The 14691-nt window shown below is 46.0% G+C and overlaps 1 protein-coding gene across 1 annotated transcript in view; it reads right to left on the reverse strand.

Annotated features, from left to right (window-relative positions):
- Window positions 1-4389: 4389 nt before the first annotated feature.
- Window positions 4390-14691, reverse strand: part of LOC114487815 (nucleoredoxin-like) — an 82640-nt gene continuing 72338 nt past the window's right edge. The window contains exon 2 of the mRNA XM_028500012.2: window positions 4390-8126. Coding sequence (XP_028355813.1) covers window positions 8100-8126 — 27 coding nt within the window. The 3' untranslated portion in view covers window positions 4390-8099. The remainder of the gene's footprint in view (window positions 8127-14691) is intronic.

A 14691-nucleotide genomic window follows, 5' to 3' on the forward strand; every position in this document is an offset into this window, starting at 1 on the left:
ACCCGTCCTTAATGAAAAGTCTGACAAATGTGACTTCATTTTAAGATTAATACCTAATTCTATTTATATAAAGCTCCGAAACAGCCAAAACTAAACCACAGTGTTTAGGAAAGCACACTTAGGTTGAGAATTCTGGACGGAGGCAAGGAAATGACTGCCATTCAGGGGGATGGCTCCCTTTGAAAGCGAGGAAGGGCTTGTGCCGGGAGAGGGGCACATGGGAGGCTTTGAGAGTCTGACAAAGGTCTATTTCTTGATTTAGATGCAGTCATATGGGAGTTCACTTCATAATAACGCATTAACTTGCTCATTTATGTCTTTTGCACTTTTCTGTATGTATGTTATACTGGACATAAAGGTTTTAAGAAAAAAAATAAAGTGAAGGGGAATCAGACAGCTGAACTACAGAACATATGGCCCCAAAGAGCCTCTACACAAGTTCAAGAAGAGCCAGTAAGCACAAATGAACCTATCTACAAAACAGAAACAGACTCACAGACATAGAGAACAGACTTGTGGTTGCCAAGGGGGAGTGGGGGGAGGGAGAGGTATGGAGTGGAAGTCTGGGGTTAGCAGATACAAACTATTACATATAAGATGGATAAACAACAAGGGCCTACTGTATAGCACAGGGAACTATATCCAATCTCCTGGGATAAACCATAATGGAAAAGAATACCAAAAAAACAATGTATATATATATATATATGTATAACTGAGTCACTTTGCTGTATAGCACAACATTGTAAATCAACTACACTTCAATTTAAAAATTTTTTTTGAAAAAAAAAAAAAAAAAAAAAAAAGAAAAAGAGCCAGTATGGATAAAAGGGAGCTAGCTTGTCTTCTGTCAGTGACGATCAAAATTCAGACAAAGGTCATTCAAACAAACCATTAAAAAAATGTATTACTATGGAATTATTAATATTTAAGGTGTGATAATGATATTTTGGTTGTGTGTGTGTTTTGAAGGAGTCCTTATCTTTTAGAAACAGCAAAACATTCATGATGGAAATGATCGGACGTCTGGGATTTGCTTTAAAATAAGCTGGGGAGGAGGTGTTAGTGCAGGTGAATATGGAACAAACAGTACTGGCTGTGAACAGCTGAGGCTGGGTGATGAGGGCTCCTTATAATATCCTCTCCACTGTGAAACGTGAAGTTTGGAATTTAACATCGTTTTTTAAAAAAGAAGGCAAGGGGGGCTTCCCTGGTGGCGCGGTGGTTGGGAGTCTGCCTGCCGATGCAGGGGACATGGGTTCGTGCCCCGGTCTGGGAAGATCCCACATGCCGCGGAGCGGCTGGGCCCGTGAGCCATGGCCGCTGGGCCTGCGCGTCCGGAGCCTGCGCTCCGCAACGGGAGAGGCCACAAAAAAAAAAAAAAAAAAAAAAGAAGGCAAGGGAATACCATCTTGGAAAGATTCTAATACTGGTTGTTCAATAACTGGGAAGAACTCTCCCTGGCACCACAAATAAACATAATTCTTAACATACAGAGGGGGTCATGTGCCTACGTGGGCACCGCTCAGCTCCAATCCCTGCCTAGAACAAGAGTCAGCAACAGTGCCTCTCACACACATAGTCGTATTTAATCCCCAAAATAGCCCGGAAAGGTGGACATCATCATCATCCCCATGCTTATATATAAGAAAACTGAGGTTAAGAGAGGCTAAGTGACTTTTTTTATGGAGCCAGAGCCACTGATAAAGCTAGAACAGAAAGCAAAACCTCCATTCTGTTGTTATTTCGACAACAGAAATAAGTGATTATAATAACTAAAGCCTGTTACATCTTATAACTTCCTGACAAGAATCTGAAAATGCCTCTAACGCTTAGTGCCTCCAGATGGGTAGAACCAAGTGATATTAAAACCAAAAACTTATGCAAATGTGTATTTGACAAAGGATTCCTACCCGGACTACATAAAGAACTCTTACAAATCAACAATAAAAAGATGAACAGCCCAATAAAAAACGGGCAACAGATTTGAACGGACACTTCAAAAAAGAAATAGGTGGATGGCCAAAATAAGCATATGGAAAGGTGTTCCACATCATTAGCCATCTGGGAAATGCAAATTAAACCCACTTCACACACACAAGAATAGCATAAGTAAAGACTGGCAACACCAAAGGCTGGCGAGGAGTGGGAAGAAAGGGAACTCTCACACACTGCTGGTGGGAGTAAAGACGGTACAACCACTTCGGAGAATTGTTATAAAGGTAAATATACCTATTGTAGGGTTATAACCCTACAATACTACTCATAGGTATTCACCCAGAGAAAATGAAAAATATATCCATAAAGAGAATTATACAAGAATGTTCATAGCAGCCCTCCCCCACCCCAAACCGGAAACAATTCACACCTCCATCCAAAGAAGAATGGAGAAATTGTGACATGAGTGTTCATTCAATGGAATACTTTGCAGCAATAACAAAGAGCACACTATTGATACATGCAGCAACATGGACTATCCTTATGAACATTAAATGCATATGTATGATTCCATTTATGACATCCTAGAACAGGAAAAACTAAATTATAGTGACAAAAGACCAAAAGTGATGGGGGATGGGGAGGACCAGTTGACTGGAAAGGAGCATAAGAGAACTTTCTAGAGAGACAGAAATGTTCTATATCTTGTTTTGAATGATATTTACATAACAGTTGTCCAAACACATTGAACTAAATACTTAAGATCTGTGCATTTTATTGTATTAGATTACACCAAAACAAAACAAAGCAAAAAAAACACATGCCAAAAAGAAAAAGAAAAACCAAACATTTGTTCCTCCATCGAGGGGTAAGTAATTGAGAATTCCAGAGTAAACACGTGGGGCCTGCCAGCTGGGCATGTTCGCTTTCCCATGTGCGAACACCTCCCCTCCCTATCTTTCTCTGTGATTATTCCCTGTCTCGGTGAATGGCACCAACTACCCTCCACCCAGTTTCCCAAGCCAGAAGACTGGGAGTCCAGCCATACTCATCCCTCTTCTTCACTTCTACTCAGTCACATCCGCTCCTGAATCTAACCGCCCCTACCCACTGCCTGCCCTCCATCCCAACTGCCTCCTGACCATCTCCAGGCTGGCTTTCCAATCTGTCCTCATCCCAAAACAAAATCCTCTACCTAACATCCTTTTGTTGTTCCTGGTCACCCTGAGGATAAGGACCAAACTCCTCAGCAAGATAAGCAAAGGCAGTCAGCACCCTCCGTGCATCAAACAACTCTTTGCTTCAGATGTTACAGCTGCCTGGAGCACCCTCCTCCCCCTTAATGCTCCCCTCCCTCACCTATCTTCACACCTGTCCACCTGGTGAGTCCCTGTTCTTCCTTAAGACTTAGAACAAGCAACACCTATTCCCACAAGCCTCTCTCCTAAGCATCCCTCCTCGGCCCTCTGCCTCAGACATCCTTTTACACTGGCGCGTGGCTTATATGCTTACAAAACGGCTTACATGACAGGGCCAGGCACCGGGTGTGAGCACATTACATATGTTAGCTCATTTAATAGCAATTATCACTCTGCACAGTGATGATTGGTTTTCTTTTGTCTAAACGGACTCAACTGTAACTAGGGGTTATTCTGTTCAACTAGGACCTTTTCAAGCACTAGGAAAATATAGGTACTAGCTTAACTCTTTGCTGAATAAATGAAGGTCACACAGTGAAGGCCTGAAACGGTTTGCATGTCATTTTACTTCGACAAGCAAAGTGAACATACAGGACATCTAGGCAAGATGCCAAGGCTGCTACCTGGCTTGCTGGGGCAAAACCCAACTGTACCCGAACGAGTTTTTAGGCATAAGTCACTCGCCACACCCAACAGCCTGGTGTCTCTAGGGCTCTAACAACCAAGCTCCTTACAACCCCCTTGTACAAAGTACCTACTGTATACCTTGCACTGTCCTGGTCTCTCACGTAATTTAACCCCTGCCACAGCTGGAAAGGTGGGCATCACCATCATCCCCATGTTTATGTACAAGAAAACTGAGGTTCAGAGAGGTTAAGTAATTTTCTTTAAGGGATCAGAGCCACGGAATGGTAAAGCCTAGAACAAAAAGCAGTTCTAAGGCCAAAAACCTACCTTGTTCCCACTCACCACTCTGCTTCCCGGGAAGACAAAAATGGGAAACCTTGAGAAATGGTTTCTTAAGGTTTCTCAATGGCTGCCTTGAGACAATGTTTTTTTGAGTCACTGTTATATGGATGTATATCCACTTTTTGTAGAATGGGAAAGCAAAACTCACTGTGACTCTGTGACCTTGCTGAGGCCACTCAAAGAGGAGCGACAGGAGCGAGGCAGGAGTGGGGTCTGTTCTGCACCGCCAGGCAGCTGCCAAACGGCTGAACAGCGGGTCCCTATCTCCATGCTCACCCCACGCATCACATTTATTACCTGCTCAAACCCACCCTATAGCTGCGAGTTACAGTGACCAACTGGGCTTGGGCTTAAGGTATAGAATTTCTAGAGAACGAGGGATATGATCACAATATGTTTATAGTTACTAGTGGCTCTGGATTAAAATAGCAAAAATCTTTAAAGCCAAAAGCCTAGTAGGTAAAGACCGCAGATCTAAGCAGAGAATGTTTTGCATGAGTATTGCCTTAAGGGATAGGGGATGTGCTGGAGGTCATTCTGGGAGGAGAAGCTTCAAGGCTTTGAGGATCTAGAAGACACTTGTGGGAAGCTGTTTGTTTAAGGCGAGGCTGACTCTATTGGCCTCGGAGGATGTGAGGAGGCCATCAGTTCGCACCCTCCCAAGAGGTGATAGGAAGCGGAGAGCTGGGCTGATGGAACTGTGATCCCATGGAGCATGGAGCCTGCAGAACCCAGAGCATGTGGGGAAAGTGAGCTGGAGCCTGCTTCGCCATGAGTAACCATGAGATGCAAGCCAACGTGGTCCCCCAGAGCCAGGCCCTGGAGCACTAGGAGGAAGCTGGCAGGTGGGCGGTCCCATCTCTCCCGAGGAAGGGCGGGTGGGTGAGAGAAAGATCTCTAAGAAATCGATCCAGTCTTTTCTTCCTCCATTGTGTCTTGGACATCAATTCATAGAATATAAAATTCCTGTTTTTACATGAAAAAAAAAAAAGGACTATTTGCTATCCTTTCCTTCCCATTCCTTCATCCTTCATACCAACATGTGCAGGAACTGGGCCAATGAGGACAGGAAGGTAAAGACTGGGAGTGAGAAGAGAGCTGATTTGGATAAAGGAGACTGACCCTCTGTTACTGAATCTTAGTTTCTCAGACGTGGAAACACCCTGCTCACAGCTGAGGCCCCTCTTTCTCTCTCTTTTTCTCCACTTTTTCCCCTGAGCTCCCTGGGCAGAAGTTGCTCCCTGGCTGTTGTAAAAGTAGTCTTTGTTTTTGGAGTTCAACCAGCATGGGCCTTGAATTTCCATTACATCCACAGCTCCAAACTCCTGCTACAGCACCTTCCCAACCTCAGGCTAAAGAAAGAAAAAAGCCGGCCAAAAACAACCTGGGCTAAGACACTAAAACCTCCTCTCCAAAGAGATCACCTATGAGGAGACCCTCCGGAATCCTCTCCCAAAAGCAGGCACCACCCTGGGAGAACCAGAAATTCCCATACAGACCAGCATGGAAGAAAGCTCACTTAGTAAAGAGTTCGGGGGTGACTGAACCCCAGAGGTCAAGGTACAAAAATGGGGTCAGCAAGGCCACAGGACCTCGGCCTGGTAAGTGGGATGAGTACATCTAAAGAAAGACTCGGGGCACCGAGGGTGGTGGTGTAGGGGCGTGGTCAGCAAAGAGCGGAGAAGATCAGGGTTCACAAAAGCAAGTTCTGGAAGTATGCCTGGCACTGCCTGGGGGACAGAAATTCAGTGGTCACAGGAGCTGGGGACAGGTCGGGGGAAATGTCCCTCCACCTCTCCATCCACCTGCCTAAAAATCTCTCTGGTTCCTAATTTGGTTTCTAGTCCCCTAGATAACAGGGAAATGCATGGTCCTGGGTGGGGATATAGATGTTCAGATACCAGAAAAGGGATGGATGGCCCCTTGTGAATCAATAAACTAGCCTGAGCTGATGTCTCATCACCTGTTTCTCATCACCTCTGGAGGTCCTGCTAAAACATGTTTCTAGAATGTGAACAAATAGTTCTCAAGCAGCTGTATCCCAAACACCAATCTAGAACCTAGGGAACCAGAGATCAAAAACACGGTTTCCATACTCTCATATCTGATTAATCCACCCCAATAAAGCCACCCAGTGAATTAAAGATCCCAGTAGAGAGCTGGCTGACCTCAGCTTGCTAACAGCCATACACTGCTTGCCTGGGCTTCCCACTGCCCACAATGAAAATGAAGTATTAAAACCTGTTATTTATTATTATTATTAACTTGTGGGGTTTTCCCCTCAGATGTATAGCTGAGGACAAGGAAGAAAGACTGAGGTATGTACGAAAGAGGAGTCTTGCAAGTGCCATCTGAGTTAGGGGTGAGAGAGACAGCTAAGATGAAGCAGCCTGCGTGAGGTGAGCTGGTAGAAGGGAGAATGCCAAGGAAAGGGTCTTGTCACAATGACGGGTCCCATACAGATCAGGTGAGGCTTAGATGGTGACTGTATTGACGAGATGTGCAGGTCTGAGTAGGAGGCAGACACTAAGAAGGGTTAAGGATTCCATAGTCTTCCATTTCTCAGCCATGAACAGTCTCTGGAATTAAATGGCTTTTTCCTTTTCTTTTTGCAGCTGCTCCATTCTGAAGACAGGCTCAATGCCCACCTGGTGACTACGATACATGCTTTTCATGCCCCTTGGGATATCCTAAACAAAAGCTCCGAACACAGCTCAAAACCCTGGCTGGGAACCACACAAAAGACGGAAAGAGGCTGACATGAGGTGGGGTCCATCAGAAGTTAAAGGCTCCGCATTCAGATCCTTCACATTCTGAACGCAGTGCAGGATTTCTCAACCAAAGCTTTCGGGTCCCAAGCGTAAGGCAGACTGGACTGCTGCCAGGAAACTATGCAAGGCTATGTTCTTGTACAGAATCTTTCCAGCATTATTCTTGGCTCTGCTAACATTGCTTTGGCTTTAAAAAATCAATAAATAAAGCAAGCAGAAGGTGCCCTCACATCCTCGCTGGACCAAAGATACTCCTTTCCAAGCCAAAGGAGTATCTAGTCCAAGGAGATATATTCTGCTGGATACCTGATACCTTCACATGATTTTTCCTTGGGAGGGCCAGCAGTACCCAGGTGACTTTGCTACATGAGATCAATGTTGCTAGGCTACCAGAAATCACTGTGGTAAGGGAACAGCCAGGGATTCCAGGGCCGGGGGGGTGCGGGGATCACCAGGAGAAAGGGATGCGAGGACAGGAAATAAAGTCCCAATGACACAATGACTTTTAAGGCTCTGAAGGGAAATTGCTGGACCCTGAAAGTTTCAGTTCTAGAAAGTGGATCAAAATCCTTTCCAGTGATCTTGAGAGATACGACATAAAGAAAGTGTACAAATAACAGCTCTTACTCCTCTGGATGCTTTGAATCCTGACCTAAATCAAAAGGAAGAATGCCTTGATCTCATTCTAGTATTTATTCTAACATTTTTGCTTGACAGTCTGGGTACAACAAACAAACTTTTATCTAGTAGGAGCTCAATAAATACTGGTTAGTGGACTGGCCAGGACCCTCCCAGGGAAGAGACCACAGCAGTAAAGGATCAAAGACAGGATGTGTGCAAGTTCTGCAGCAACAGGGCAGCGTGTGATTCGTGGGTGTGATGCAGGAAGCTCTTGTCACCAAGTCAACAAGGATACCTTCTCCTGTACCATGTATTTGGAGATTTTCCAACTCCCAGGCATTTTCAGTCCTTTACTCCTTCCACTAACATCCCACAGCTTACTTCTGAGTGACGAGGCCAAGAAAAGAATCTACTTTGTCAGAACCAGCCATACGTAAACAAATACAAAGAAAGTGTGTGCTAGCCAATTATATAATAAAACAGAAATGCAGGCTCGTGGCAGCTACGTGACCCAGTGTTTCCATCCACTTGATGTAGGTGAACCTCCATTACTGAGATGGCTTCTGGCGAGGGTGAAAAGAAGAAGGTTTTCCATGTGTTTCTATAAGCCTTCTCTACCTCCTTTTTCCTAAGGAAAAGCAAAATGCCATTAAACCCAATTCACATTCAGTGGGAAGAAGTACAGTCAAGTAGAAAGAACTTAGGCTGATGTCACAGAGGCCTGAGTCTGAACCCTTGTTCTGTTATACCCTACTGGCCATGAGGTCCAGAGCTAGTATACTGAACCCCTCCAAGCTTCAATTCCCTTGTTCATAAGACAGAGATGTCTACAGCTATCACACAGGCTGCTGAGACAACTAGGGCAGAAAATCCACGTTCAGAAAGCACCTAGGACATAGCATGTGCTCAGTAAGTGTTCCTTTCCCTTCAACTGGGGTTTATACCACACCTAAGGGATGTGGTGTAGGTATCATCGTAGGTGTAGAAAAGGACAGAAGACTAGGCTTAAGGAGCTTGTAATGCGAAAGAAAGAGAGTGAGGGAGAGAGAATTCACATCTTAGAACAAGGCTGGAGAAAGTTCAGCAGAGAAAAAAAAAATAGAGTGCTCCAAGGTCTTCAGACAATTGCTGTTATCAATCAAAATGAAAAAATACAGATGGGATATCAGAGGACTTTCTGATACATTGGAACATACACAAACTTTGACTGATCCACTCAAAATTCCAGACTCAAAAAAACAAGAGGGGGCTCCCCTGGTGGCACAGTGGTTAAGAATCCACCTGCCAATGCAGGGGACACGGGCTCAAGCCCTGGTCCGGGAGGATCCCACATGCCACGGACCAACTAAGCCCGTGCGCCACAACTACTGAGCCTGCGCTCTAGAGCCCACAAGCCACAACTACTGAAGCCCGAGAGCCTAGAGCCTGTGCTCTGCAACGAGAAGACACTGCAATGAGGAGCCCGCACACTGCAATGAACAGTAGCCCCCGCTCGCCGCAACTAGAGAAAGCCCACGTGCAGCAACAAACACCCAATGCAGCCAAAAATAAAAAAATTAATTATTTAAAAAAAAACAGAAACAAGAACCAGAAAGTGGGGAGTTTTTCTAAGTCTTAGAGCAGCAGTCCTCAACCTTTTTTGGCACCGGGGACGGGTTTTGTGGAAGGCAATTTTTCCACAGACGGGGTGGGGGTGGGGTGGGGGGGAGAGAAGGGGTTCAGGCAGTAATGCGAGTGATGGGGAGCGGCAGATGAAGCTTCGCTCCAGCTCTGCAGCCCGGTTCCTAACAGGCCTTGGACCGTCACCAGTCCACGGCCAGAGGGCTGGGGACCCCTGTCTTAGAGCACAAAGAGAAAGCATGACAGCCTTCTGGCTAAAGGCTTGATTCTGGTCAGGAAACAGGTTCAAATCTCAGCTCCTCCACCCATCAGCTGTATGACCCTTGGCTTCTTGGAGAATCCAGTAATAAGGCAGAGCATTAAGCCCAGTCCCTGCATATGTTAAATGCTTAATAGGTGGTGTAGATACTGTTCTTCCAACACACTGAAAAGCTCTGAGCCCTGATATCTGGAGTGATTCTGCAATTCAAGTCAAAGAGCAGACTGTCGGAAGGTAGGGCTAAATGAGAAATGCAGACAGGTTAATCCTTCCGGGCTGCAGGATGCAAAATAAGGGTGGAGCTCGGGGTTTCAAGTTTAGGGCCAGGGATACTTCCTGTACTTCAGAGTGAGGGACAAAGCACCGGAATGTTTTGTCCTTGCTCCCCCGGACTTGCCACACAAAATGTACCCTCACCCCCTCCCCACAAAGAGGGTGCACAAGCACGGCCAGTTCATGAGCCCTTATCATTAGTCTAAAGAAAAATGCCCCAAACCCAAGGTCCCAACTTGCCAAGACATTACATTTGAAACAACCAAAGTCGACACCTCACGTGCGAAGGATCTTAATTAAACCATATCAAAATTGCAAACACGAACTCAGTGTCTGGACCTACTTATTATGAAATAAACTTGATTAAGAACAAGTCCCTTTTAAGAAGAGGAAAGAGGCCAGCAACTCTCATGCACATCAAATGCTGTTCTCAGTTAGCCCTTTCCCTCTGAACTTCACAAGGTACCAGCAGGTGGGCGATAATTAACGTTTTAATAAAACTTGTTTTACATGCCTCAGTTGAACCTTTTTGTTCTGCAAAGTTTTTCCCTCTCCAGCCCAAAGACGCACCCACAAAGGAGGATTTTTTTTTTTTTTACAAAAGATCATTTTTCTGATTACATTTGGGGTTTTATGACTTCAGGAAGATGAGGGTGGAGGAGGTAATGTATGAAAAGGACTATTTCTCTTTATCCATATTAACATTCTCTAAGGCAGTGAGTTTGGTTTTTGGATTCTCCTCCCAGCCCTATCAGGGGAATAAAGTCCTTGCTCCCACTTGACAAGATTTAAGGAGCAATGAGAGGTCTGCGGGACCAATGCAAGCCACACCACCCGATTCTTGAGCACAAGCCCTCCATTTGCAAGAATTGCTGACTTTTACAAAGCTTGCATTTTTCCCTTATAAATCTCGTCTTGAAAAGCAGTCATCTTACAGCTTACCACCCTTGGCCGCAAACCTCAGCATCCACGTAAGCCCTTTCCAGTATAAAAATGCTGCCTCGTGGGCAGTTTCTAATTAATTAGGTCTTCAACAGTATTCCTTGCTGCCCATAACCCAACGCTGGCATCACAAAAGCTAACGGTAGCGCATGGCAGAGAGTAACTCATGAAGTCGAGACAAGGAAGACAACTGTTTTCCTTAGAAAAGGAAACCGAGGCAGCGAGAAAACACTGACGTTGCTTAAATACAGGGGATCTGAACCCGAGACTTGGGATTTTGTTCTGGATGGATCCGACTGCATTTAATTTGAGAGTAACCTAAGCTAACCCCACCATGCACAGCCCAGTCATTATAATTCTGGGCATTTTAATCGGACTCAGACCTCAGGGTTTGAATTTGAAGAGGGTGAGAGTTAAAGCAATACGTGTAGGGATTACGGCTGAAATGCTGCCTGCAAGTTACAGTTCATTTTCTCCTCAGGACTTTACAAATCTTCCCGGGTGCCTCTTTGCTGCCAATGCACAGCCAGGCCTCCCACCATCCAAATGCCAGGTTCCTCTGCAGCCCTGGAGCCTCACGACCACCCCCCATCCCCCCCCATGCACACAACCACACCTGCGTGAGAGTGTACAGCGGGGTTTCGCAATCTTGGCACTATTGACTTTTCATTAGGGCATTGGCTTCTACACTGCAGAATATGTGGCAGCATCCCTGGCCTCTACCCATTGGATGCCAGCAACACCTGCCCAGTTGCGACAATCAAAAGTGTCTCCAGAAGGCACAGGAGACTTTAGAACAGTGAAACTATTCTGTGTGACACTGTGATGGTGGACACATGTCATCATGCATTGGTCAAAACCCATAGAATGGGGCTTCCCTGGTGGCGCAGTGGTTGAGAGTCCGCCTGCCGATGCAGGGGACACGGGTTCGTGCCCCGGTCCGGGAGGATCCCACATGCCGTGGAGCGGCTGGGCCCGTGAGCCATGGCCGCTGAGCCTGCGCGTCTGGAGCCTGTGCTCCGCAACGGGAGAGGCCACAACAGTGAGAGGCCCGCGTACCACAAAAAAAAAACAAAAAAACCCACAGAATGTACAACACAAAGCGTGAATTTTAGTAAGCCATGGACTTTAGTTAATAAGGTATCAGTATCAGCTCATCAGTTGTAACAAATATGCCACATCAATGCAAGATGTTAGTAATAGGAGACACTGGGGTAAAAGAAGGTGTATATGGGAACTCTCTGTACTTCTGCTCAATTTTTCTATAAACCTAAAACTGCTCTAAATAAATAAAGTTTACTTTTTTAAAAAGTCTCCAGACATTGCCATATGTCCCTAAAGGGCAAAAATGTCCGGCTGAGAAGCCTGCTGCAGAGGGCAGGCCAAGTCTCTCTCACTGCTTTATTGAGTGCATCAGCCCAGTTGTATCAGGTCACACTTCCAGAGGGAGGGTGGAAAAGGTGAGTTTTTTGAGTGTACCTGGATTGTGGAGACTCCACTAGAGGATAATCTTATTAGGGGAGAAAGCGAGGAAATCTCTTAGGAAAATCCAGGCAGAGGCTGGACGGAGGGCCTCAATCCTCCATCCTGGCCTCAAAGACAGTACCTCGACCACTGTATTCAGTCTTTGGTAAGAACGCCCTCCTTGGTGTTCACTTCGTCAAGAATTCTCTCTACAGCCCAGTAGCCTGAGACAAGGAATGAAAGCATTAGGCTTCCGGGAGGCCAAACGAAATATCTGACCCTCCCTGACCCAGGGTCCTCCTGGTGGCGGCTTTCTTGGCTCTGGCAGAGATGATGGAGAGAGGGGAACACGTCCACTCTCCCCTGCTTTGTATAACCTGTGCTAACATGCTCCCTCCTGGCAGGGTGCATAACTGGGATTGACAATGTGAAGTTTAAATCCACCTGGCAGAGAGCGACACCACACCTGAAATGTGGGCAAACACAGGTCCTCCTGCAACCCATTCCGCCAGTCACTCCAGAGCTTTCCCAGGAGTCCCAGCTCTTCTTCTTTTTTTAAAAAATTTTTATTGGGGTATAGTTGATTTACGATGTTGTGTTAGTTTCAGGTGTACAGCAAAGTGAATCAGTTATACATATACCTATATACACTCTTTTTTAGATTCTTTTCCCATATAGGCCATTACAGAGTATTGAGTAGAGTTCCCTGTGATATGCAGTAGGTCCTTATTAGTTGTCTATTTTATAACCTGCGAAATTGGGATTGACATATACACACTACTATATAAAAATAGATAATTAATGAGGACCGGCTCTCCCTTTTCACCTCTGTCCTGATTTCCCTTTTCTCTCCTACTTCCCTTTCACTCCTTCCCTTTATAGTTCATCTTCTTTAAAAGAAAAAGGACGAAGGGACTTCCCTGGTGGTGCAGTGGTTAGGACTCTGCGCTCCCAGTGCAGGGGGCCTGGGTTCGATCCCTGGTCAGGGAACTAGATCCCACATGCATGCCACAACTAAAAGTTCACATGCCATAACTAAGGAGACCACAAGCTGCAACTAAGGAGCCCGCCTGCCACAACTGAGACCCGGCACAACCAAATAAATAAAATAAATAAATATTTTTTTAAAAAGAAAGAAAAAGGAAGAAAAGAGGCTCCCCAAAGACATGGAAGAGTGAAAGAAGATAACACACAAACCAGGAGAAGGGCTATGGGGTGCGCTGCCGTGACAAAGCTCGGTGTGGGGACAAAATGGAATTAAATACCACTCGAAAGCCGATACGATAATACTTCCCAGCTCAATGAGACCTCATCTTTCCCAACATCATTCATTTTTCTCTACATGGTCGATATCTTCCAAGGTTAAATCTTTTGGTAAAATGGGCCTCACGAATTGTTCCTACACCTTCCAGGGTTGGGGGGAGGATTAAGTGTGTCTCTACTACTGAACACAGTGCCTGGCACGGTGGCCATGCTCACTAGATGGTTTCACCTATTCTCTTTATTTTTACTTCAACTTCATTTTTAACTGAATCTAAACATTTATTAATGAGACTTCCCTGGTGGCACAGTGGGTAAGAATCTGCCTGCCAATGCAGGGGACATGGGTTCGGGAGGATCTCACATGCCACGGAGCAACTAAGCCCGTGCGCCACAAGTACTGAGCCTGCGCCCTAGAGCCTGCGCCCTAGAGCCTGCGAGCCACAACTACCGAGCCCGCATGCCACAACTACTGAAGCCCACGTGCCTAGAGCCCGTGCTCCACAACAAGAGAAGCCATCACAATGAGAAGCCTGCACACCACAATGAAGAGTAGCCCTTGCTCACCACAACTAGAGAAAGCCCGTGCGCAGCAACGATGGCCCAACGCAGCCAAAAATAAATAAATAAATAAAATAAAAATAAATTTTAAAAAAACAAAAAACAAACTTTTTTTTTTTTTTTGGTGGTACGCGGGCCTCTCACTGTTGTGGCCTCTCCCGTTGCGGAGCACAGGCTCCGGACGCGCAGGCTCAGCGGCCGTGGCTCACGGGCCCAGCCGCTCCGCGGCATGTGGGATCTTCCCAGACCTGGGCACGAACCGGCGTCCCCTGCATCGGCAGGCGGATTCTCAACTACTGCGCCACCAGGGAAGCCCAAAACAAACATTTATTAAACCCAGTCCCCCCACATCTCATCTCATCCACCGTAGCCCAGGGGAGTTTCTCTGGAACTGACATTTGTTTTTTATAGGGAGAGCTGTTCCTGGTAATAGGACACTCTCATCTAGTTCAAAACTCCTAAAGCACCAAGCAGCCTCAGCCACTGAAACTGACCCAGGCTCAACCACTTGCACGTGGCCACTCGATTACAACTCACCCACTTCTCAGTTGCCAGATATCAGAGACTATTCTCTCTTTTTTCAAATCGGTCCCTTCTTATGCCTTACTGTTTAAATTATGCCTCTCAGAGAAAAATCCCTGCAGCAGATAAACACAGGATCTGGAATGGAAACTCCAGCATGCCCAACAATAGTGCCACTGTCACACACACGTGAGCTTTCGTGAAACCAAGGGATTGGCGACCCAGGGCTGCCGTGCCCAGGAAAATTATTTCCTGTGGGAGAAAAAAAACAACCTTCAGCTCCTGGCAGGTC

This window comes from Physeter macrocephalus, chromosome 14 (genome assembly GCF_002837175.3).
Source record: "Physeter macrocephalus isolate SW-GA chromosome 14, ASM283717v5, whole genome shotgun sequence".
NCBI lineage: Eukaryota > Metazoa > Chordata > Mammalia > Artiodactyla > Physeteridae > Physeter > Physeter macrocephalus.